The sequence below is a fragment of the Rissa tridactyla genome, chromosome 9 (assembly GCF_028500815.1).
Source record: "Rissa tridactyla isolate bRisTri1 chromosome 9, bRisTri1.patW.cur.20221130, whole genome shotgun sequence".
Taxonomy (NCBI): Eukaryota; Metazoa; Chordata; class Aves; order Charadriiformes; family Laridae; genus Rissa; species Rissa tridactyla.
In genome coordinates this window covers 4,377,065-4,403,339 of record NC_071474.1, presented here as the reverse complement: position 1 = coordinate 4,403,339, position 26,275 = coordinate 4,377,065, and the positions used below count along the sequence as shown (strand labels likewise).

The 26,275-nt window shown below is 38.2% G+C and overlaps 2 protein-coding genes across 17 annotated transcripts in view; both read right to left on the bottom strand.

The window, feature by feature from the left end:
- Positions 1–11,180, bottom strand: part of CERS3 (ceramide synthase 3) — a 49,665-nt gene extending 38,485 nt beyond the window's left edge. Inside the window, exon 1 of one of the 2 annotated variants that reach the window (XM_054213997.1) lies at positions 11,052–11,180. In XM_054213997.1, coding sequence (XP_054069972.1) covers positions 11,052–11,056 — 5 coding nt within the window. In that variant the 5' untranslated portion in view covers positions 11,057–11,180. Of the gene's footprint in view, positions 1–5,163; positions 5,269–11,051 lie in introns of those variants that run through there. The other variant, XM_054213998.1, reaches the window with a different exon arrangement.
- On the bottom strand, positions 1,946–26,084 carry LINS1 (lines homolog 1). 15 transcript variants are annotated; one of them, XR_008468379.1, is made up of 9 exons: positions 22,923–24,960; positions 21,223–21,766; positions 21,034–21,123; positions 20,299–20,440; positions 19,439–20,029; positions 15,934–16,114; positions 10,742–14,959; positions 6,615–6,639; positions 1,946–5,330 (listed from the first exon to the last, which is right to left on the bottom strand). XR_008468379.1 is itself a non-coding variant. In XM_054213991.1 (8 exons), the coding sequence occupies exons 3-8, from the start codon at positions 21,628–21,630 to the stop codon at positions 14,023–14,025; spliced, it is 2,349 nt and encodes a 782-aa protein (XP_054069966.1). In that variant the 5' UTR covers positions 21,631–21,766; positions 22,923–24,400; positions 24,973–25,567; the 3' UTR covers positions 1,946–14,022. The 15 variants fall into 15 exon arrangements, 8 of the variants coding, with proteins under 8 accessions (XP_054069966.1, XP_054069967.1, XP_054069965.1 ...); XR_008468383.1 differs by having other exon boundaries at positions 11,052–14,959; XR_008468380.1 differs by having other exon boundaries at positions 1,946–2,584; positions 5,164–14,959.
- Between the last annotated feature and the right edge of the window lie 191 nt (positions 26,085–26,275).

Sequence of the window (26,275 nt, the reverse complement as noted above, 5' to 3'; positions counted from 1 at the left end):
TGAAAGGGACTAATGAATAGCTAGAAGTCTTTCAGCTGTCCCTTCTGCCACCCAGGGGCTATGAGCAGTGATGGTGCAGGCATTTCCTCCTATAGTGCCTGAAATCTGGGTGGGAAACAGAAGAACCAGTTTCTTATCAACTGGGTCAGTGGAGTGTGTTTTGCAACAGCCTCATTTTACGCTGCCGAGAAATTGTCACCTCCAAGAAGCATTATGACTGCAGTTCCTTGGGACCCAAGTTTGTTTCCCTAGTATATCAGCGTAAAACTAGAGTACACTTAACTTTTGTCAGCAGCTTGCTACTACACAAAGGCACGTGTTCCAGTGTAACCACAAGTGGTGGCAACCAGTTCCAGTGCTGGGATCAGGCCATAGATGCTGGATTTCAAAGGCAGCTGATCTTTTCAGTTTGTGTAAACTATCACAAGTTGTTATCCTCCCCACACACACACTCTGCTTCCAAAGAATGGGCAGCAGATGCAAAGGCCCAGCTTATCCTGATTCGGGACCAGCTCTAACAAGAAACTTGAAAGCCTACCCAGCCTGAACCTCCTGTTCCTCAGAGTGCTGAGCTCAGAGCCTTTTTTCCTTCCTGCTCAGAACAGCACCAAACAAGCAGTAAAATGTGTTGAGTGAGAAGTGACAACAGCCAAGTGACCCATATTCTGCCCAACCTAGGGTGAAAAAAAAAAAACCCACACAAAACAAAACCCAAGCCACCCCTGCTTCTTCACAGATTCCTATCCATAGACCAGCAGCACCGGTATTATTTTCGTTGACAAAACTAGATTTGTTGCCCTTGCTCTAGAAGTCAGTCTAACAATAAAAAAAGGTGTTTTAGAAAATTGGAAATTTCACCTGCATCATGGAAATTAAATACTCCAAATGAAGAAATCTAATCACCTCCTTGCTAAGGAAGGATCTCCTCTGTAGGCTAATCTAGTTTTAAATGGGCTAGTGTGAAACAAGAAAATCAGGAATGATTACTTCAGGAACTACATCCTTTATAATTAAAGGAGAGCCTACACAGTTGGGAAGTACCAGTGTGAAGTTTCTTTCAAAGCTTTGTTCCTTGGATCCTTGATATAGTCAGTTAAAAAAAAAAATCTGGAATTTTAATGCCATTAAGCAATAAAGGACAAATTTTGGTTTGAGAAAAGCTACGTGGCTACATTTTGAAAAACAAATTCAGGAGCTGCTTTGAAGTGGAACTTCTGGCTGCTGCAGTCTGGGGAATGAATAAAAAGAAAGAGAGCCAAAGCTTTGATTGTGTTCCCCAAGCAAAAGCTCTCGCTTGCAAAAAGTGAATTTCGAAAACCAGAACGAAGAGAAGGCAATACTCAGTTTTGAAGGATTGCGAGAATTTCTTATCCTTATTTACTGCATAAATTAGAAAACCCAAAATTCGCTAACAAAAACATGCAAGCGAAAGAAACCTTAATTTCTCTAAGCATCTTATTAGACTGTCTACTGGAGGCACGACAGGAAAAGAATGAAATGAGCAAAAAGCAAGAATAACGTAATTCTCCTATTTCTCTCCCCATTTGGTAGAGCTGGTCAAGCTGGTGCAACAACTGTTGGGAAAAAAAAAAAAAATCAAGTCTCATAGGTATCAAAAGAGAGAGCAAAGCAGTTCCAGGCTATTACTCATCAACATTAAACCAAGTGGTTTAAAAGAGTAAATAAAGATCAGATCCACCATATCTTGGGTGGTTTTGCTTAAAACTAATACATGCAACAGTTAACACACAAGTTTCAGCAGCAGATTTGTGTTCTGCTAAAAATAGATATCATGCTGTTAAAGAATCCCAACTGCCATCACCACCATTAAACAGGTGACAAAATAGGGGACCTGCATTTTGTTCCTAACAGTTGTGCAGCCTTTTTCCTACTGAGGACAGTAGAAGCACTACCTAAGAGATACCTTTCAAAAAAAAAATCTCAATTGCACAGAAAAGTGAGTTTTAATAAAAATCAAGAAAACCCGTAAGTACAAACAATAACTTGTCAATAGTTTATCATTCGTGCAAGTGTTGACAGTTGATATCATGCCATACAGATTTTCAAATGTACAACAGCTGCTTTATACATCTTCTGGACATATTTGCAACTTGCAAGTTCGAGAAATCACAGGATGCAATGCCAGATTAGCTTTTCCACTAATAATTTTTTATGCTAAAAAAAAATAATCATTAGTCCCTAAGGCCATAAGAGCAGCCCTGACCTCCACTGGTTTTTTCCAAACACATTCATTCAGGCATCAGTTATTAGTTGTAAGCGTCTGCCAGTTGGAGACATTGCTTATTCCTCCTTCTTGGCACCATTTTTTACATTTGATTGAACAGTGTTTTGCACCTAATTGGCATAAAGGATTTGAACTATGGTCTGCAGAGGAAAGAACTGAATGAAGGATATTTGGTTGATGCTACCATCTCTTTGCATCTTTTCTTTTCTCATCTTGTTCATCCAAATGCGAAAAGACGATTCCAGTTAAATTCCACACAACCTGAGCCACAGCAAGAATGATACCTCACCCATCAAGGACGATATCTTGTAGAAGCAGTGGCAGCACAGAATAAGAGAGCTGTTGGAATTAGAGGTTCTTATGATGAAACACTGAAATACTCCATACACATAGAACATCTGAATTAAGATTGCTATGAGACCTTTCACTGCAAGTTTACTCCCTATCTTGTAAAAATCTCAACTGTAAACAGTTTAACTGCCTAGTTATAGGGCAATTAAGAGTATTTTACTTCTTTTACTATTCTATCATATTACCTTGTAACATGGCTACTATTGTAACAGGCACTTTGAATAATTCTCAATTAAGGTGGCAAGTGAGTTTTATTATATTTTTCTCTGTTCTCTGAGGGAAAGATAACCAGAACCATTTGAAAGAATTCATTTTCTGGGTGAAAGTTACCATGCTGTCTCTACTTAAAGGTAAATCACTTTTGACCAGCTAAAATGGTTTTACCTGATTGCAGGCAGCCGAGGAAAGTGAAATACAGTTCTCCCACTGTACAGTTACAGTGCAAACTATGTCTGATTTTAAGCTTTAAAAATCCTAACATTGACAGTGTTGGATAAAGAGCTATGAAATAACTCAAATATCTGCAATAATTTTGAGTTAAAAAAATAGTTCTTTAAAAGTGTGCTCTATCCAGACTACAAGGTTGTTAACAGATGCTTAATTCATAAGAAGTTTTAAACAGACCTAGAGGGACAATACCGGTTGCTTCAAGAACTTGTTAGTAACACTTGTCACAATGTAAGGAAAAACCTTTTTTAGTACAACAGTTTTCTTCAAATTGTAACTATTAGGGAAAGATGCAAAAATGATTATTTTTTGTAGCTTACCAAAATTTTATTTGAAATAAAAGTCTGAAGCCTAACTTAAAATGCTAAGTTATATAATGGAGATTTTACCAGAGTTGTGAGCCTTCTTGGTCACTTATTTAAGTTAAGGGTTAAGGACAGAGAAGAACAGAGCAGCATATGGGCACACAGTGGCCAGGATAAGCATGTTATTAGAAGTACAACAGTACCACAAAACATGTGAAGACAGCAGAATAGTAAGGAACCAGAGAGAGGACCTGAGGGTACAGAGGCAGAGGTTGTTGGCTTCTCCACCTGCACAGTGGATGACTCAAAGTTTTAAATTAGCCCTTGGGAGGTAGGGAAAGGGACAGGGCTGGTGCATTCGCACTCTGGAAAACTGTCCTATTTGCACCTTCCTGAAACAGGGTCTTCAGCTATCATGTACACACAGGGGCTCAAACATGTACATTGACATTAACGATCTCTACACCACCCTGAACAGCAGTTAAACCAAGTCTATTGCACTCCACTGTTCTCAGTTCTCCTCCCGTAGGTTGTCCCCTCCTTTGCAGTTTAACCTGCCAGACATTCTCCACCCACAGAGACAACTAAAGGAGGAGCCAGAACACAACTACTATTTCATTATTTCAGGCACTGTTTCACATGTTTTTCATGTCTTAACAAATGCAAGAGAGACACCTTCACCTAAAAGTGTACCAGCATAGCCTTTTCATCAACACTGGCATCCCAGCTGAAGATCTGACCCAAGCTAAGAAGCTAGATAAAATAGGTAGACATTACAAAAAGTAAGAGGGGAAAAAATGAACAGGGTTCCTCCATCTGAATGTTATAGCATTACTATGAAAGAACCCTTTCTGGCAGCTTGTTTATATGCATTATTTATAAGCCCTAGCTTCTTCACATCTTCAACAGGTAAGTGTAATTAAAACCTCTGTTAAACTGAATTTCTTACAGAACATTTTTTTCTTAGCATTTTACAGAACAAAATTAGAACTAGCTTTTTCAAGCAACTTAAATTCAAAGGTTTTTATGCAATCACTTACATCATTAGCTAACATTATTTTTCCTGTTAATAAATTTTCCTCCCTTCCAGTTCAGAAAGAAGTGATCTTAAAAGCACTTAATAGAATAACGATACAAGAAGCAGAAAAGCAAAGTGACTACTGTAACCTGTACTACTTTTCTTTAAAATAAAAAGCAGTTCTCATAGGTTGGAATATTTAGTAGCAACAAATAAAATCTCATTAACACCTATCCCACTCTTTATCTGAAGACTATCAAAAGAGTTACTCTAATTTTCCCGTGTAAAACACGCAATGTTAGAGACCAGCACATGCGAACGATTCAGACCATAATCTGATGTAGGTAGGGGAAGAAAAGAAAAAAAAAACTAGGAAAAAAAAGGAAAGAAAAAGAAATTCCTACCTTTATGATGTTGCAGTCAAAGAGAACATAAGCACATTAGCAGGGAAGAGGCATTACGCTCACTACTTTGTCAAAGGTAAACACGCCCAATCTACAGAACTCTTTCAAATTCTTCACAGACCCACCCAGCAAAGTTGCACTTCAAGATTTCTGACTGAAGGCAATCCTGATGTCATATGTATCCAGTCAGTGAAACCTGGGAGTAGTAATGCCGAGTGCCTTCCCTTGTGCTTGTTTCAACATAGTAGATGAAGAAATGTTTGAAGTCACATGGTATTTTGTTGCACGATGAGAGTTTGTCTCAACTTATGTTGCTCTATACATGCACAGGAGAATGCCGCGCCTGCTGATCATGCAGAAAGAGAAACCCCAATTGCATCACTTCACACTCACGTTTTCAGATGCACTATTAGATGAAGTATGGGTTTTCAAATAAAGTTAGAGAAAGGTTTCTGCTCCTACTGACCAGCCTCAGGAATACTTCCACCTTCAATTAACTACGTGTTCTACACAAAGTGTTCCAGCTCCTCAGAAGATATAAAGTAGAATTTTTGAAATTCCTAAAGCAGAGGGAAACATTCACATATATGTTTGGTTAGAGATACCATATGAAAATGGAAATTTTACTTAACCCTACGTGATCTTTCATTAATTAATTTAAGTTCCATGACTAAGGAATAAGGCTGAAATTTACTCCTTACCAGCTCCCTCCAGTTTCAAATAATAAGTAACAGGATGCAGTAGTGTTGGCATTACTTAGCATTCTAATGGGCAGGACACCTTAGTGTTGCTCAAAAGGAACAAGAAAACCTCACCAACAAGCCAGGAGCAGAGAACCCTTAGCCCTTTCTTCCTGCTTGCAGTCAAACAGCAACCCATGAAATAGGAACAGACATGTCACAGTTGAACCGAAGTTTCACCTTGCCTAGCATACTGTCTCTGAAGGAAGCTAATCACAGATGGCTATGGAAGAGTACAAGAACAGAACAAACACAAAACAGTAACTGATGATACCCCCCAGCCATCAGTAGTTTGGATCTCACAGACTTCCTAAGCCACAGATGGTGTCTATGTAAATAACACTGGAGAGGTTCTCCACCCAGCCCTAATTTCCACAACTCCTTTTGAGTGTATTGAAACTTCCATCATAATCCATAAGACTGCAATAAAAGAATACGCAACCCAGACAATATTTGGATGCTGTTCGTGTCCCTCCAGAGAAAAGTGTGGGTTTGTTCATATAGTTGCCTTTTTTTTTTTTTAGATATTATATTTTGCAGCTATTGCAAGTCTTCAGTCCTTCCATAAAAGTGGGAGCAGTATTCAATAAACCAATGCACCAGAGAAATATTAAACATGAAGGATTATTTCAGAAAGGTAGTATTATGGCTTTGCTGTTGCTTTAAATTATCTCCATGCTTTCCCACACCTGAACCACTAGTATGAACTAAGTAGAACATTTAGGAACACTTTGCCAATTAGGAAAGCCTAGAGCAAGCTGATTCATCTATCACTTCGCTAGTACTGTGCCAGTAATGTAATAGGTAATTGGCAGAAACACCTCTTTATTATGCCTTAATCCACAATTTCTTCACTGTTACACTAAATTGCAAAAAACCATGCTTGTTTGACTGGGGGAAATCTGGGGCTGCTACAAATAATAAAATGGGAAAAATGCCTTTCCGTATTTTTTGAGGAGAATTTGTTAGGTAGCACTCACCACCTACATAGGACTCTATTACAAGATTAAAGATATTATATGGTAAATAACAAGCTAACCATACCCTCTTGATCAAAGCTGCCCACTGACCTTTCAATTATCACTGCACTTTGATACTACTTACCTTTCAGGTATCTTAAATTTGAATGCTGCAAAAAAGAAAACCAAACAACAAAAAGCATCTTAGTCTGTATATCTCCCAGAGAAAAAAAACCCAACACATTACTATTCCTTACTTGCAGCATAACACCTACTCAGTCAAAGAACAATTAAATGCAAGTAAATAATGGAGACACGTATTCGACCCAAATAATTATTTCACATATCACTGGAAATGATGTACAAGTTTTCAGAAAAAAAAATAGAACCAAGAAAAATTCACTAAGTTCACTTCTTTCTGTTTTCCAGCCAGTTAAACACATTATTAAATTACAGTGAATCCACACAGTGGATGCGAGCTTTCACCTGAGCTTCTAATCAGTTACATAAGAAAGATTATAGTATTAGTTAACTTTCCCAACAGGGAAAACCCTCTTGGCAAGTCTTTGAGACTATATTAAATCTTAATCTCCTAAACTCAGAGGTGTTGTGTATGATGGCACCTGCAGGGGGAAGAAGAAAAAAACCACAAGAAACCAAGCCCACAAATACAAAGGGTTTCTTTTGTTTTCCTTTATAGAAAAATATTAAAATTCACCTGGAGAGCCCACAGATGTTTTAAATACATTGCCTATTAGTACTTAATAATTTTGCTAACTGATTATCTCAATGGCAGTTAATCAAATCTCAGTCATATGTACACACAGAGAAGAACGAGGAATCAATTTGATCTAATAATAATTCGGACTCTGAATTCTGTTTTACCACCAGTGAAACCCATCTGCTTGCCATCTGACATTCCTTCAAGACTAAGGTAAAAAAACTTGGTATTCCTATACTTTCTGCTCCTCAAGAACCAACACATATCTGAAAATGAATCCTTTCAAGTCACATGTTCAAGGACATCAATATCATAACTCATAATCTTGCAATCTGTACTTTAAAAGTTAAGCTCCTCTTCTTCACATGAATTCGTATCTTCTCCTAATATACCAACCTTCCCCTACATAAAAGGGATGAAGAAGTCCATTCACATTCTCTCAAAAACCTTTCTCCTCAAGACCTTTCTTACTAGGAAGTATGACCTGATTCATAACCCATACAGAATTTTAGGTAAGTAGGGGTTCACTTCTAATTAATTAATAATGCCACCTGTCATAATTGAAGACTAGATACCCGATTTTGAACACAGCAAGCATTAAGGTAATAAATACTTATTGTACATGAATGCCATTGCAGGACTAAATCAGGAATACAGAAAATGTAAACACATAGGCTGAAATCTTCAAAAGGCTTAAATATTTTTAAAGTATTGTTTCAGAACTTGCTTCCTGTGAATTTTAACAAGAATTAGAAAACTCAATACTTTGAGAATCCAGGCCTTAACAACAAGAAGGAAGATGACAATTGGATAAAAACCGGGTGTCTATAGTAATACTGGAAGGACAAAGACAGTGGAGAAGTGAAGGAACACTAACAAACTCTACTGCTCACCCAAGCTGCCATCTCCTCACTAAAATTCAAAGAACAGGATCATTAATAGGCTTCAAATATGCCTTAGAAAAAAGGCTCCAGGAAAAGATAATGGCATTACCTGAGGACTGCTTTCTAACCAATTTCTCTCGCACACTTTGCAATTAAGGGATATAAATACCACAATTATGCTCTCTCTTTCAAGCTGTCACAAACTCTTGGCTGTATTTCATTTAAATACTGATCATATAGCGTATCAATAAGCCTCCAGGACAGCAATTAAGAACGCTGTCATATCCAGAGGCACACAGATGTACATGTGATTTAATGAATTCATCTGGTTACAGTTTGGTCAGCGTTCTTTACACAAAATCCTAGTCTGTTTAATCTTAAATCATCCTTGGTGAGAAGATGCTTTTCTTTCCTCTTGATTTAGCATCATCTTGTCCATATTGTCAAATTCACCTTTCTAATAACCAGAAACACTATAGCAATTCAAATATAACCGCATATCTATATAAGGTACTTTTACTAAGTATATTCTAATATGTTTGAAAGAGTAAATTAGCAAGAAGAGTAACTTTGATTGCTCACATTTATAGTAAGCAGTGTGTTAAAGCTTGCGTGCTACTCACAAAATCTTAGCAAGAACAACTGTATCTAAGGTTTGACTTGTATAGTTCACCCTTTCCACCCCAGATACAGCACTGTTAATGCACTCAAAACTCCCATGTGCAATTACTACTTTAAGATGCAGAAGACTAATATATAAAATGTTCTGGCTGGAACACTAGAGATTTAACAATTAGTCCAACCAATTCCTTCAGAGAGTTTTTTTTAATTAGTTTCCAACAATCCAAATAATATAGGATTAAAAAAAGATGCCTTGTTGATCCTTGGAGCTGGAAGCACTGCTTTAACAACCATATAAAAATAAACCTCAAAAACTTGTAACACTTGCACATAGAGACAACACTGCAAATGTTGTTTGATTACATCACTAGGAGATTCTTCAAGCATCAGTCTTTATCCATCCACACAGAACACAAGCACAAAATATGGACATTTGCTTGGTGAAACTGAAAGGCAAACCCTTTGATGCTTCACAGCCAGCAATTTCCCCCTCTGTGCCAGCTCATGAGTGAAAATTTCAGAAAAGACTGGCATGAACTAGTCAATATTTTTAGTTTAGGTGAGGAAACACTCCTTTAGAATCATCACAGAATGTGCTGGGTTGGAAAGGACCTTTAAAGGTCATCTAGTCCAACCATCCTGCAGTAAGCAGGGACAACTTTAACTTGATCAAATTGCTCAGAGCCCCATCAAGCCTGGCCTTGAATGAATTGGTCCCCTTTAGAGGGACCAATGTTCTGTTGAAGATGACCAAGTACTAGATTCTTCTCTGAGGAGATAAATAATTTTTAAAAAATTGGGTGAGTTTTATATTTGCTGCATAAGGGTCTTTGCCGAATTCTCGCAGCAGCTGGTGGCAGTTTCAGCAGAAACCGAACACCATTTCAGACATGATTTTCTTGAAGAATATAAATGCTATCAAGGAAGCCAAGTACTGGAGGTAAGTTTCCAGAAAGCATTAACTTCTGTTTCAGTTAAACCCCTACGTGAAATAGCTATAAAAAGTATGTAGTAACAAAGTTACTTTAAGAACAGACTTTGTCAAACTCCAAAAGATTACAACTGAAGATAAAGCTAGCATGCGAAGGATAAACATTGCGAATGTAGGAATAAGCACACAGCATTTTATCATTTCGCAGCAAATCTTTTTACTTAATCAATACGCCCTGGTTTGCAAAACAGGCTTTAAAATCTTATCCGTTGTTTTCTATGTAGCTATTAGTTACTTCAAAGTAGCTGTGGACATTCGGAAACTCTTTGAAGGTCCACAGAAAATCTTTCAGGTTTCAGGTCCCTAGCATCAGGATGAGATGGGGCAGAATAGTCAGCAAGTACAATTAGCAGCTAGAACTCCTGACAGTTTCAGGACACAGGCATACAAAGGGAGCCAACATTCAGCAGTGTAATTACTTTTGAGGCCGCATGTGCTACTTTTTTTTTTGAACATTTCACAATTTTTAAAATCTTCCCCCTGAAAGGACACTGCTGACTGATGAACTCATGTTTTGCAGCACAGGTGAGTAGGAACCAGAAATAATTAAGGACATTTTAATTCTCCATGCAAGCTTTTTACCACAAAACGTGTTGTTGTATTCCTTCCTTCCTTGCTGTATGTAAACCAGCATCAAAGCAGCTTGTCTAATAAAGAGTGTCTCTGACAGTTATCAGCAATAAACTCATTTGCACAACATTTTAAAAAGACAATGACTTGGAAAAGCTTAAAACCCTGAGATACTACTCAATCAACTCCAGGTCCATGCCTGTTGAGCTAGTGATAGTAAGAGACTGCTGTCATCCATTCTGACACACAATTGGCTTCTAACAAGATTTCAGAGTGAACCAGGTAGTCTAAAAGAGTTGTACAAAATACAACAAGAATTTACAAATTAATTTGGACAACTCTTTAAAGGAAAATACACAGAAGTAAAATTGTAATGACCACCGTATTTTCACTCCTACTGACAGTGAAAGGCTGTGATAAATACTTGACACTGACTTCAGACACCATCCCAGACTGACTTTCCAAAAAGTACAAACAATACTTACCCTGCAGTGATAAACCCAGGAAAAACCAAGGCTCCTTGTTCCCAGCTCTACAACAGTACCATAAGTATAAGAATTCTCAAGGTTGGTTTTTATTCTTGTATTACAGGATTAAAACTCGTATTACAAGTCTTAAAACTAGAATGGAGAGCAGTCATAAAAATATTGGAGGAAATCCAGTCTGAAGAACCACAAGCAAGGAACCACCTAGATTCAGCTGTAATTGCAATCAAGCTCTACAAATATTCCAGTTCAAGAATATTGCTTTTTAAAAAGCACATCCTGTAAGCAACTTCTAGTGCTAACTGCTTACCTCATTAAAGCATAATTTATTCTATTGATGTTGAAGGTAAACTCCTCAAAACAACTGCACAGACATAAGTGGAGACTGTGGACCTTTCAGGATAGAACAGAAAACTGTCTCCAGACAGGTCACCTGATTTGTTCTGTGTCTTGCTTTGAAATAATAAAAGGAAAGTTGTTAGATATCAATATCCAAAGGTGAGGCCTATCATCCTCCTAGTAATAGTACTATTGGCCTGCTTCAGAAGTTCTAATTTAACATTGGTAACAGGTTCTGCAGATAAGTTAATTTGCTCTAGCAAATGAAATAACAGCTCTGCCTAAGAGATTTCGATAGTAAAAACTCAAGACCAAAAAACCCTCCAACCACCCAGCTGACATACTCACCAATGGATTAAAATACAAATTATTTTTGCAAAGTGTTTTGTTTGTGCTAGACTTTTTGAATGTAGCCATAGAACTAGTAGCTACCTTCACTGCTCACGCTCATTTTGTGTGCAGTGAAAAAAAAAGTTGACTCACATCAGTTTTACTCCATCTCAGGTCCTACAGTTCATAACTGGTAAAATATCAACGCATTAAAGTTGCCAGATACAAACCACATTTACCCATTTTTATCACTAAAACATTCTGAGAATTAAAACAATGGCTTTCTGAGAAGTGAAACATGTGGGAATGATCACTATTAATAAGCAACTGGGCACACAATCAACTTCGTGCCTGTAAGAATTAAGCACATTTGGACTGCAATTGGATTTGCTGTATTCAAAAATCAAAAATTATGGCTCCTACACTTTTTGCTAAGTTCTACACACTGTTCTGAGATGTCTAAGCTTTTACTTCAAAAAAGGTTTTATAGTGGCAGTAATCACTGACAAACAAGACAACTAGCACTTAACAAAACCAAACTAATCTCCCCATTCTACCTTTCCCACCCTGCTTATCTTATCATTGTCTGAGACTTACTGTTGTAATTTAGATACTTCCCACTGGCAAAGTATAGACTAAGAAATGCTGAACTGTGTTCAGTGAAAACAATGAAGTTACTCAATTAAAATAAACTACTCAGCAAAGGCTAGATTAGAAAAGAAGTGAGGATAGTGGAAAGGATTTCACTGAAATCTAAATATCTACCTACGTTTAAAATTGTGATCTTGAGAAACTCTTGCTCAACTGCCTTGCCAAAGGCAGTTCCCTTGTTTGAGCTGAAAAGTTCCCAAGTTGTGTGGAGTTGCATCTTTGAACGTGCCCAGAGGCATTTTACTCGTGACAGAAGTGAGCAACTCAGCATCTAGAGCATAACCAAGTTCAAACAGTAAAGAGAAACCAAGCATTCTTCTGCCCTGGGCAACTCAGAGGTTAGGTTTTAACTGAAGTAACTATAAGCATGAACGGAAAAGTTTCCATTCATTGACATTCTCACTGACTCCCATGCACAAGTTCCCTCGGGAAGAAACCAATTCACAACGAATGCACAGAATACTCAGATCTCCTACGTGCCAGTGAAGGGGATCACTCTTTCCTATAGAACTGCCCAGTGACTACAGCTGTCATCCTGAAACAGTAAGACTGAGGTTCAAATCTCTCTGTCTGAGAATTCATACCATTTAAGCATCTCTTGAGAACACTGTGATTTCCAGCTAAATTATCCCATAAGTTTCAGCTAGTTTTCTTCCCCTACCAGTAGTGTTGATTCACCAGTTCAGAGCTCAAGACTAATCTAGAATATGGACACGGAGGTTTGGGGGTCAGAGTCACCTGCTCCAGAGACTGTTCATCTTAACTCAGTATCTATTTTAATTTAACACTACATAGCTATTTAAAAAGAAGATAGAGCTTACTTGGTTCTCAATGAGAATACAGCACTTACCTTCAAGAGATGATCCTAAAAGGAAAACTGCTTCTTACAATTCTGATGAGGTCTGAAATTTTTACAGTAGTCCCTGTTGTCAGTACTTTCCCATTGCCTAACCCTTGTAAGATCATTACGCGCTGCACATTAAGCACACCAACATTAGATGGCTTCCTGCTAAGCGCACACACTGTTTTAGATCCTATTCTGAACTAACTCTCCCCAGGCAAAGTCTTAGACACTTACTTCTCAGGTTATTCAAATTAGATCTAATAAAAGATGTAAGTATAAGAATTTAAATTCAATATCCATGTCACTGCACTGCAGACACTTAATTTCGAGTTATCTGTTTCTGATTTAACAAGTTTACTAAGTAGATATTCTATACTTATACAAAATATATAATAGATGCGAGGAATTCTGCTGCATTACCTAAGCTTGATTTTACATACAGTTCTCCACTAAAATGCTCTGTAAATACGCACTACATGCATCAGTCCCACACCTACCTTTCAATTAAAGGAATATACCATTAAGAAAAACTAAATGCAATTTTCAGTGAAATGACAACACTGCTGATTAAATCAGGCAAAAAGTAACAGCTAAAAAGTACATCCTAGACATCAGTTAAGCACTACAGCCAAGAAAAGTGTGGCATGTGTTATTGTGGTAGCACATCTGAATGTCCACTTAAAAGCACAGATGCAGAACTCATGGTATAAACATCAAAACTTTCACCAACTAAAATATTTTATTTAGCTCAACCTCTAAGCAGTCAAGTGTTGCATTAACACTGCACTGTAGTCCATAAATCACTACCAATCTGGCAATGACTTCATATATAGAATGACATTAAGTATAATTGACAATACTTTAAGTATCATATGTTGTTGATATGCTTTCACATCAAATTTTGAATAACTAACAATTAATCCTTATATAGCGTACACTGACATACACAGCATGAATAAGCTTAGGACCCCAAGGTAATGGGTCATATCACCGAGTGCAACTGCAGATTTTTAAAGGTGTCACACACGTTTATCCTGTTTCAGGTTAAATACACTGACAGGTGCAAGAGGCATAAGCTTTAGCAGTCATTAATGTAATGGAAACATCCACTAGTGTACTAGTTAAAAAAATAATCACTAGTACACTTCTTTGGGTATTGGGGATTCATATTCTCACTGATCTTCCCAATGTGGCTCAGTAGTTTCAACAATGCAGATGGATTATATGGGAAAAGATTTCTTCTCTGCAACCTAGAAATAGCTTTTTGCAGTTCTTCCAAACATTTTGTTGACTTGTAAAACATTATTCTTACTGGAATGATGTCATCCGAGGACGCCATGCAAGTCAAACAGGATGAGTTATTAGATCCCTTTTGTTTCAGCGGCAACATTTCAGACTTGTGTGTGTTCCATTTATCATCTGTGTAGGTGCATCCAGTTTCCCTTCTCCTCGTCTTGCTCTCATTATTTAAAGGCACCTGCTTTGTGTTTACCAAGCACTCTTTTCCATCTGATTCTAATTCAGAGTCATCTGAGCTGTCATAATTAACAAGGCTTTGAAGAGAACCCAGCAGAGATGTACTATCAGTGCATATCAATGAGTTAGACTGGTTAGACTCTGCAACTTCATTATCACCTTGCTCTGTTGTAAACACAAAGTAATTGTGAGAAGAAGCCAAAGATATTGAAGTCTGTGGTTCTTGTTCACAACAAGCATTTTGCAAACTCTCATCAGTCATATAGCTTTGTTTTTCTTGATGAAGTGGCTTGACAGAAGAAATTGATTGAAAAGTGCCATGTTTGGTATCAAAAAGGTTACAGACATCCACAAACTGTTGCCAGTCTTTTCTAAGAAGCTTTAGGTACCTTACCAAGTACTCCAGAAAGCAAGTTTCTGATGAAATCAAAAAATCTAGTAGTACTGTGGAATCAAATGCAATCTTTTCTAGAAAAAATAAAAAGATACAGTGAGGATTATATCCACTTGCATGCGTAAGGCAGTTCCAGGTTTCCTCCCCTTTTTGGCTTAAGGTATCAGCAGCATCATGCCATAACCTGAAAAGTAAGTCATAAAATTGATTAAATTCAATGGAAGTTTACAGTTTGATAAAAAACAGGTATGTCCAGAAAATGGAATTGATCTTTTTTGATTTTGCCAAAAAGTAAAAACAAAAAAAGAAGTTTTGATGTTAGAATGAAGGCAAGTGGAGGTAGATCAGACAATTTAGGAAGCCAAAGCACTTAAACCAGGACTTCTTAAATAGCACTCCTCCTTAGGAAACATTCTGGAATAAACAAAGATGCTTACAATACATTAATTGTTGTTTTAGTATTTTTGTAAAGCTGAACACAGACTAACTTTCAGGATGCCAAGCACATTGGAAAAAAAGCAGCCCACTTTTATTTAGGTGTCTAAGAAGAACTGTGTTTACCTAAGATAGTACTTGCCATACCTTCATATTTGAAGCTTGAGGGACCTTTTATATATTAGCATAATATTTTATCTAATTTAAACAACAATGAAGCAGTGAATGTCCAGGACAAATTCATGAAGAACACAGGTCAGCTATTAGCAGTAACAGTTTTTACCAACTAGCTTGTCCAATCCTTAAAGGGCTACTTTGACAGAAGTCCCAGAATTCTTGAAGTTTAATTATAATATCACATTCTTTCCAAACTCTCAGCGTTGAAAGAAAACAGTCTTGCCTTTTATCTATGTCTAACCCCTATTTTAGATTGTTAAGTCAATTATTCTGAATTACAGGATATGATAAAGTATTTAATAGGAAACACTTGCACAACTGCCTCATTTCAATCCAAAAAAAACTTATTCAAATTATCAGCAAAGTTAACTGCTCTCATGCCACACAATATTACATTGTCCTGAGGTCAGCGTTGTTTGTTTTTTTTTTAATTATTAAAAATATTTTTTCTTCATGCAAGAGTAATCAATGGAAAAGTTATGTATATCATAACCACCTCACTAAATTACAATTTTTCATAGTTCTGTCAAATAAATGCACACTAACCTATCAAATTTTAAATAAATGAGTAATAAAGCTTTAGCAGCTTCCCACATATCATCATCTTGCTCTATAAAAATCAAGGAGAGCCATTCACAGTGATGTACAACTGGGTGAGACTGTGGGGAAGACTTCAGATGACTCCTCCAGAATATCAACAGCTGGGACATGGAACTCTGAAAGTATCCTGAAAGAAAGAAGTAACCATGAATTTTGATATATATTTTTTGTTACTAAACAACATCCAATTTTTATTTTTTGAGTTAATAGCGCATCGCAGTTCATGAATGTATTTATCATTCCTTAGCTCAACTGATTTAACACAGCATCAAATTTTATTGATTAATTCTTGCTTCTCGGTACCAGATAAATCAAGAAATATTTTGCAGAAAACCATAAGCAGTTATCTGACCTTAAATTCAACATGAATGGCTAATTGTATCAATTTTAATTGCCAATGTTAACAATTGTAAGTAACCTGCAGAAAATTAATTTACTCAGGTACAGGACTCCTCCCCCTTCTCCCCCACAATACCGATAAAACTTAAGGACACAATTTATTCCTCTAACAGCATTAATTTCCTTGGAGTTCACGGAAGAATAATCAGAGGTGACCTAAAAAGTTTTAGGTACAATAGGGTGAATCCTCTCACATCAAAGCTTGCAGGCTAATGAATAAAATTATACCTCCAAAATTTTGTACCTATCAGGAAACCTACAAAAATGTGACTATACCTACACAGCTGGGATTTGTACTTTCCTTTAGCAACCCAATTAGGTAGCTTCACTGGTACACCACAAACTGAAGAAAAGCGAATTGCAATCAAGTCAGTGCCATGATCCAATAAGAGCACTTTGCTGAGATTTCATCTCAGGTACTTCTCCACACATGATATAATAATATAACTGTAATGTTTTGATAGGACTGAAGCTAACACACCCCCATCCCCCAGTGCGATTCACTGTAGAAATTCACTGCAGTGATCTGTAGTTGATGGGAATAAATTGTCATTTCTACAATAAAACAAAGTATGAACATTGTAGTATAGACATATTCTTTATAAAATGAGTTCTTCATAGACGATGAATGTTTTCATACATATAGGCTTGGGATAAAGGTACCTTCATGAGAGGATTAATGTAAGCAGCATTTTTCCTGCAAATATGTTTTTCCCCTCCCTCTAAACTCTGCATTCCTGGGTGGGAAGAGCACCCTCAAAAATTTAAGCCATTTTAGAGCACTAGCTTACTCTTAAAAATAACTTTGTATTCATGTGACACACAGATTCTTTCCCTTAAGTCAAGAAACTTGTCTCTTCAATACTAATGACATACAGTAGCATGGTACCAGGTAGCAGTTTTTCATGTAACACAGCATACGTTCAATGTTTAGAAAACAGAAAAGATATAACGGCATATATCTTTACCCCACAGGCACTCCTTAAGTAAAAACTCTAATTCTGTTGGACATACACTATGGCTTGAAGAGCACAGTTGCATCATTTATATAAAACAGTGATTACCGCTTTTGAAAAATTTCCTGCAACATGGGAATCAATTTTACTTACCACATCATTATGTGGTTTTCCTTAATATTCGACTTTAAGATTTGCTTTTCCTCTTAGTAAATAATAGGAACAGAAGATAATCTTTGTTACTAATAGTTACTATTCAGACTGAAATTCTTCCCTATAAATCAAAGCTATCTGGAAATTACTCTCAAAACTGAAATAAATTAAAGTTAAGCCACTGTAATTCATGTTAATAAAAAAAAAAGATAAGATCAACCAGGTACCCGGAAGGGAAGTTAGCATATTAAAGCATTTTGGTGCTTGTTTTAACCACTTAATTTAATGTCACCAGAATAGAAGCACCATCCCTTTCAACTTGAAATTCCTCTTGACAGTTGAGGTATTTGAATCTAATTAGAGAACTCATTTTTGTGTCATGAATCTAGAAAAGAAAGGAGAATTTTTTCTTTGAGAAAATTTTCCCAAAGACATCTAATAGACTTAACCTACATTTTTCCTATTCACTTGTTCTTAGACAATCTCAGTCTCTATACATTTTTCAGAAGGTGGATCATAACTAAAATATTCTCTACAAATACTTATAAAACTCTAATCTAAGAATGCAACTGGCATCACAAATAAAACATCTTCCAAAATCTGGAAAAAGTGACAGAAGCTATCTTACAGAAGTCTGTAGCTCTTTTGCACAGTCAGATGAATTAAAAATTGATTTTATGCTTGCTATATAATGTAGACATATAAAAAGTAAAATAACATTAACATCTAGAACTTGTATTAAAATGCCTCAATATATTTAAAATGCTGTAAACTTTTGGGCTTGTTCAAAAATAAATAAATAATTTTTTACTTTTTGCCACATCATCAATCGGCTGACATAAGGAACACACATTTTCACTTGTATTTGCCTAGAAACACTGCTTCAGAACCGCCTCTCCACTTCTGCCATGAAGCCTGTAATCCAGGGACAGCAAGCTGCTTTGATCATAGGATTTGCACATCCATGTTCACATGGTTTAGCATCAGAAGATGTGCATCATGTGCCTCTCAGAGGTAAAGAGGCAAGTGGGAAGATGGGATTCCAGGAGCGTCTCTCAAGCAAAAAGCCTCACCCCAACACTTCATTACAGCATAGGAGAAGACTACTAACTAGCTACCAGTGTGACACAGCAATGCATTCTCTTCCATCAGGAATGCAAGTTACACAGCATTCCCATGCCATCCCACTACCTGCCTTGTGGCATAGCCCTAGCACAAGAGCCAGATCTGTTCTACTAATAATCCAATTCATCTGTTCAATAGAATAAACATACTCACGTAAGCAGGTATGAGAAGTATGCCTTACACCTACTAATTCAAAGGACTAGACCTGTAAATCAGGGTGAAGAACACAACCACTATACTCTGCCAAGTCACATAAATTTCCTGTCTCTAACTTTCTAGCTTCATTATTTTTACCTTTTCTACTACCACTGGTTTTGCCCTATTACATTACTTGTCTGACAGTAATGCCTAGTACCTTCAACCAAGACAAGTACGTAACACTACTAAAGTTCTACCTGCACGTTAGAAAACAGGAGAGTGTTACCTGCAGTACCTTTTAGTTCCCCACCCCGAATAGGGTAGATACTTGTGCTATGGGCTCTCTTCTTTTCCAAACCGAGAAGAGCCTAGTGTTCATAATCTGGCTCAACTATTTCAGATATTAACACATGTTCATAACAGGAAAAGTTTCCAATCCCAAATGTAGCTGTTTCAAGCCCCCCATATTGCACGGCTAAAGAGAGGATAAAACGCAAGGAGACAACTAATTAGGCAAGACACAGTGATAGCAGATTTCCTGGGTGGGTCTTCTTGTCCCTCCCTCCCACCACCACTAATCCAGCTGAATTCTATTTACAGTCTTAATGAGCTATGACTACAAAATCTGAAAGCTTTAGAACTCTTGCTCCTTAATGAACAAAACTAAAAGAGACTATTACCTTTGTTTTCAGGTTCTGTAGCAGAGTTCTGAAACTTGAATTCCAGTGCTTTAAGCACAACCAGACTTAAGGCTCTAAGAACAGTTTGGTCAGAACCACCTTGAGTATCACCCCCAGGAGCAGCTTCGCTGCCTCCAAAGTAGCTGACCTTTTCACTGAGCGGGATCCGATTAAGCCAAGTCAAATTCACAACCTGCAGAACAGCATCACTCAGTGCAAGCATATCCTCACATAAAGATGGGTTTTGTAAGAGCAGTGATCCACTTCTGGCATCTTCTCTAGACTTGTAAAGGACACATTTTTTAAGGAGCATAATGAACTTCTTCTTGATTAAATAGTGAATTGATGAGCTAATGAGGTTCAGGACATAAGAAACTTTCAAAAATAATACTCTCTGGCATCTGAGTGGTAGTTCCAATTCAATTCTGGAAGCCAGAAGTGCTTCAAGCAGATCTATAAAACTGATCAAATTGTTTGCAGCTTCAGAATACGGTGAAGTATAGTGGTGACTGTCAAAATGATGGAACAGAATGGAATTATAAAATCCTTCAAGCACAGCATCAAGAGGAGCCAACAACTTCTTCAAAATACCTACAGCAACAAGAACAACGTTACGGAGTTGGAGTGTAATACAGTCAGCTAAATCAACAAGTAAGCAGAAGACAGGTGGCTGTGACTATTCTCAGTTTTTAAGCATGTTTAAACCACTACATTTTTAACAGTACTTTGTCACCCATTTTATAACGAAAAAAATAGTGGTTTTTAGACAGGCTAGATGTAACCTAGATGAGATTACAAGTAACATTCCTCCCCCTAGTGGGCACACGTGTATCGATACCATCATAACATTGCTACAATACCTGCTTTGGTTAAAACTTTATCTTTCAGTATGACCTTGATAACAGTTGCAAGAGTCCACAGACATTCTGCCACCTGGGTATTCACAGGGAATCCTGAGAGAGTCTTCAAACTAAAGGTGAGCCAGGTGACATTTAATGCGTTCTAAGAAAATTAGTTCAAAAAACCAATCACGTATGCTTTACAATTGCTATGCAAATTAAACCATAATACAATGATTTAAAATTGTACATTTAAAAGACTCAAATGTAGGCATAGACAAAACACAGGTAGAAACAATATATCTGTCCAGAGCCTTTTAAGTACATAGGCCTGTATTTACAAACGTGAAATCACATACACATGCAATAGAAGTTATCTGTATTGTCCGGAAAGGGAAAACCAAACCTCCTAATGCCATGTACTATAGACAGACAATACCTGAATTCATAATACCCAGACAACTTTGCAAGAAATATTACAAACATATTTCTCATGCTCAGAGATGCTACCGTGGAGGCTACAATATACAGCAAGTAAAAGAAAAACAACAACTCGAGTAACTGGAATATTGAAAGAAGAAAATACAGAAAAGCATTTGATTAACTTTCAATAGGTTATTACCTATTTTTATCTACTGCATCACCTAACAGATATCACATAACTGGAAAAATATTGATAGTGTAGATTATTGAGTACTTGAAGGCACATACTCAAAAAGTCATTTTTTAAGCTGCGAAAAGTTACGCCATACTTACCTCTTCCTTCAGCTGGAAATACACTAGAGATGCTAAACTTTTTGAAGCCATGTGAGATAACAGCCGATCATAACTACCAAGCAGACAAATCTGTAGACACATAGAAAGAAAAAGTAGCTAAGGCATGTTCCTTTTTTTTTCCACACCCCTCCTTTTGCAAAAATCTTTCAGAAGTTTATAAAAGCTTACCAATTTTGAGTCAATTTTTGCCTCCTTCAGAAGAAGGACAAAGATTTCACTGTACTTCTGTCTCATATTGAATTCAATTTCCTGGGACTCTGCTTTAGCAACCATCATCTTGATCAAGGTTAATTGAAGCAGCATCACTTCTCGTGGACAGAATGAGGGGTTCATGTTTGCAAAGCTATTTGATATATCATCTGTTGTAGGGACAACCGCATCTGACGTATCAATGTCCTGATGGCTCCTAATACCACCATTAGTAGACAGCAGATGCATCCCATTACACGATTCATCTCTTTCTAGTGACTGCTCAATACACAGATTAAGTAAAGAGGTATAATGATGGCTTTCCTTTGCTAGTGGAATGCCTACCAGTACGTCCTTATACATCTGCTGCAGAAGAGAGATCTTCATTATGAGAACATTCAATATTCCAGAAAATGCTGTATATTTTCACTGATTATCCACGGCCACTGCAAATCAGGTTCCAAGTTATTTTTATCCAGCAAGAGAAATAGAACGTCTATCAGGCATTTCTCTTCTAAGTTACCTAGAAATAAATATTTTGCTATTACTGAACTTAACAGGGTAACTAGAAAGATACAAAAGAATAACACACATTTTTAGAGTTCATACTACCATTATTTAACTTATTTTGAAAATATAAATTCACTGTTTAAAAACAGCAAGAGTCATAGCTGCCCAAAACTGTCCCAGTGAGACATTCAAATGATACAAGAATGGATACGTGGTGAAGAAGTTTACAGTTCCAGTATTACACTACTGACACCAACATTGACTTGCTGGAACTAACAAAACCAAAGATAATTATTACTAGGGACTACTTATGAAAGATATGAGAACTTGGATCAAATCTTTCTCTATGTTGCTAAAACTTCGTTTCTTTTCTGACAGATTCCTCCAAAAACAGGGACAAAATTTCAATTGAAAATTTGCACCTGAACTGGCAATGTTTATTGCTCCACTACACTAAGGCTGGGTATGCCAACACCTCCCAAAAAAAAAAAAACCTGAAACCAAAGGCGAAGTCTCATCTTCGGCTGCGCATAGGCTCAAGGTGAGTAGTGTGAACATACAGGAGGGGAGAACTGGAGAATTTAGTAATGAGGAACAAAGAATTCCCTTATGTCTACATGTGCAGAACTCTTGTTCTGAGCATCTAAATCTTGAAACCCAAAATAGGTTTTCAGACAATGCAAAGGACAAACAATGCCACAGGGCTGGTCTCAAGGGCCCAGTGACTGAGAAGTTTAAAATTAAAAAATACTTAAAAACCACAGTTTAAAACTTAAGAGCCAATGAAAATACTTAACCATATTCGGGAAAGGTACAAAAACCCCCAAACTTTATCACAAAGTCAATGGAACATATCTTCCAATCACAACACTGGAATATTCACTACAGCTTAAAAAGAAGAATTGAAATCTCTCTTTAAAGTATGAGCACCTAAGTACCCACAATTTTCTAACCACTGTGTAAATGGCTAGACATATAACCTATCTCCCCAGAAAACAAAAAGGATATATTTAAGAACATCAGGGTTTCTTTTTGATCTATATTAAGACTGATGCTAATCTGTAACATTTATCTTTTTAGGACAGTTTTAACATGTTCTCTAACCAGAATCCTTTTAATTAAAAAAAAAAAAAAAAAACAAAACCAAAACACAAAAATGAATTCATTACCTTTATCTACTGCAAAGTTAGGAGTGGGGCTTATGTTGTTTATAGGAATTTTCTTTTTGCATGTTTGTTGGATTCCCATCTTTTAAGTCTGGCATAATCAACCAGGTAGACTCCTGAAGCCATCTGTCTATAGTCGGCTTTTATTTAATGCTACATTTCCCCTTTCTTACCAAAGGAAGAACCCAGCTCATTTTCCCAGCTAGTAAGAAATTCTAAATGTTGTCCCATCTACGTATCAATTACACCTGCATTTATCATCACACCAAATATTTTAAATTATTATTGCTTTGTAGCAGAATATTAGAAAACAATGAAACTATAGAATTTAGTATATGAGACTTTTTTTTTACTTTATAATCTTCAGAAGTTTTTAAAACACTGTAAAACATTGATAATTACACCTTCATTTTTATAATTTGATTTTTTAACTGCAACTGAAGTATGCATTGACAAAATGGTTTCCCAAAGCTGCAAAGGACTAGGGATAGACCAAGATATGCTACCCAGACTCCTCACTTCTTCTACCATTGGGCAGTATTTAGAAGATAGTTTAAAATTAGACAATAAGAAGTTGCCTACCAGGAATGATCTACCCTTCAATCTGGTATGGTATTTTTAAAGACATATTCAGCAATGGCTGACCTGACAACTCCAAAATGTTCCTCATCTGACAGAACTAAGAACCCTTCTCTCATCCTTTCCCCATAATCCACATTTTAGATGTTAAGAATGAACTGATACTTCAGACAGTAATTTTCTTCTTCATTTGCAGAATCTATCTGGAATTCTACTTCAGGTGGAAATTTATGACCTGAAACCTTGTAAAATTTCTTCAGAAATCACTCTGAATATTTTATATAGCTATTGTTCCTATCTTTGAGTTTCATTTCTTCCTAAATGAACCCCTAGTAAAGTAAAATTATCTCAATGCATTTACTTCTGTGTTCCAAGATCAACTTGAATTATCATCCTACATGGTAAATGAACAGATCTCTCCTGGGCAAATTCATATGATATAGCAAGGTTGTTAAGGCAGATGAGATTCAGAACTCCTCTAGGACATGCACTATGAGATTTTACCTTCACCACGTGATACTGGTTACGCTTTCCCCGATTCTACCATAATACATTTATATTACACCATTAATTAGAAGAACACTTTATAAAAACATCTATAAGATATGTCTCACTCACATATGACAACGGTTCATGAATAGAAATCTTTAAAGGAAGTTAAATGAGGGGGCTTATTTTGAAGACAAGTACTTCAAAGAGGGGGAAAATGTCTGACAATCACTAAATTTGTTTCAGACATGGTAAGAGAGCACAGTGAAAAGCTCAAAGCTGAAGAATAAAGAAAAGCAATCACAGTCACACACAGGAAATGACAAACTCCAACGCTTACTTGTATTATTTATTTGAGTTATTCATGACAGCACCTAAAACCAATTAAGGTAATGCCTCACAGTGCCAGACTCCTGCATAAAGAGTATGAAACAGTTTTAAAAGCATTATCTATAGACTGATCAGGCAAAAGCCAGAAAGGAAAGCTATACAGAAAAACCCACAAATAAATATTTTGCTATACATTATTTTCATGACTTCTTTAGTTAGGCTTTAATAGCAAAACTAAAGTCACATGGAGCTGCAAACAGAATGAGAGAAAAAACTCGACAGAAAAGGAAACAAAGAACTGGAGATTGCAGCTGAAGCCTGTAAGGTTTAAGGACCATCAGAAACAAAGCAAGGGAAGTTTAAGTGGCTGGGAACGCCTCCAGAATATCCTAAATTGGAATTATAAAATATGTATATTTCTCCTGGGTGGGATATTTAATTTAGCACAAAGTCATAGAAAGCACTGATTTACCTGGACCAACATTGCACAAGTAGCAACTGGGAGAAAACAAACTATCAAAAAACCCTATTTTCTTTAAAAAATTAAATCAGATAAAGCAAAATGAAACCACAGGCCACACTGTTGGGTATGAGTCTGAAGGTTCTAGATCTCATTACAACGCAATGGTTGAATCAGTCAAGAAATAAAATATACCTTGGACTACTTGCAATGACTTCGTAGGCTCATTTCTCAATAAATATGCTTCTGCTTAATGACGAAACACCGTGAAAGCCTCTAAAACAATGTAATTTCCTTCCAAAGATTGCAAATAACCTCTGCTGCGAGCTATCCAATCCCTGAATGTTAACTTTGATACCTAAACGTGCCCGATGCCTGATCTGCTCTTCTGTGAGCATCTTTAGCCACCAGAGATAGGACTAGACAGACCCAATCTGACCTCACTGGCTCCTCTCACACCGGTGCTTCAGAAATGACAGCACTAGGTTAGTGGCAGGAAGACCTCGCTAAAAGCCACCCTCCAGCCCGACCAGGAGCCGGGGCGAGAGCATAACCACCGCCCCACAACAGCCGGCGCAAGTATCACCCGGGAACGGCGAGGAAAGGCCCAGCACAGTGCTGCCTCCGCCAGGTAAGAGAGGGGCCTGCAGGCCCTCCTCCATACGTCCCTCCAGAAGGCCCGTCAGCCTCCACAACGCCGGCCTGACGGCTAGCAGAGGCCTTCTGCCCCGACGCTCCCCTCAGCGCCGCCTCCACCCCTCAACCGGGGCAGCTCCCCACTCCTTCACCCACCCAGGCCCGCTCCGAGCTCTCTCAACCCGCCTAAACCCCTTGGCGGCCCTTCGCCTGCCCGCCGACCCCCCTCAACCCGCCCCGAGCCCCCTCAGGCCGGCTCCTTGTCAGAGCTCACCTCCCCGTCAGCCCGCCCCGAGCACCCTCAGGCCACTCGAGCCCCGTCAAAGCCCAGCTCCCCGCCAGAGCCCCCTCAACCCTCCCCGAGCCCCCTAAGAGCCCGGCTCCCCCTCAGGCCGCCCAGAGCTCCCCTCAGGCCGCCACGGCCCAAGCCCCGCCCCTTCCCCCCCTAAGGCGCGCGACCACCCCCTCCAGGCCCCGCCCCACCTGGAAGCCCGCGGCCCCGCTTAGTCACCTCGAGCCGCCGCGCTCACGGGCCCGGCCCCGCCCCCCCCGCTGCTAGGCGACCGCTGCTAGGCAACCGCCGCGACTCACCCGCCCCCGGGAGACAGGACGCCGTAAGGCACCACTCTCCTCCGTCCAAACGCCGGCAGCCGCCGCAACCACCCCCCGCCTCCCCTGTCGCAAAGCCCTCCCCCTTCCCCTGAGCCTTTACGGCAAGTGGGAGGGGACATGGGCGGAGCCGCCGTCAGCCCGGCGCCCAATCAGCATTGGCGGCGGCCGGCGGTTGGGGGCGGGCCCAGCGCGGCGGCAGGGGATTGGCGGCGGCGGGGGTCAGTCCCTGCCCGCTGACCCCGCGGAGCCA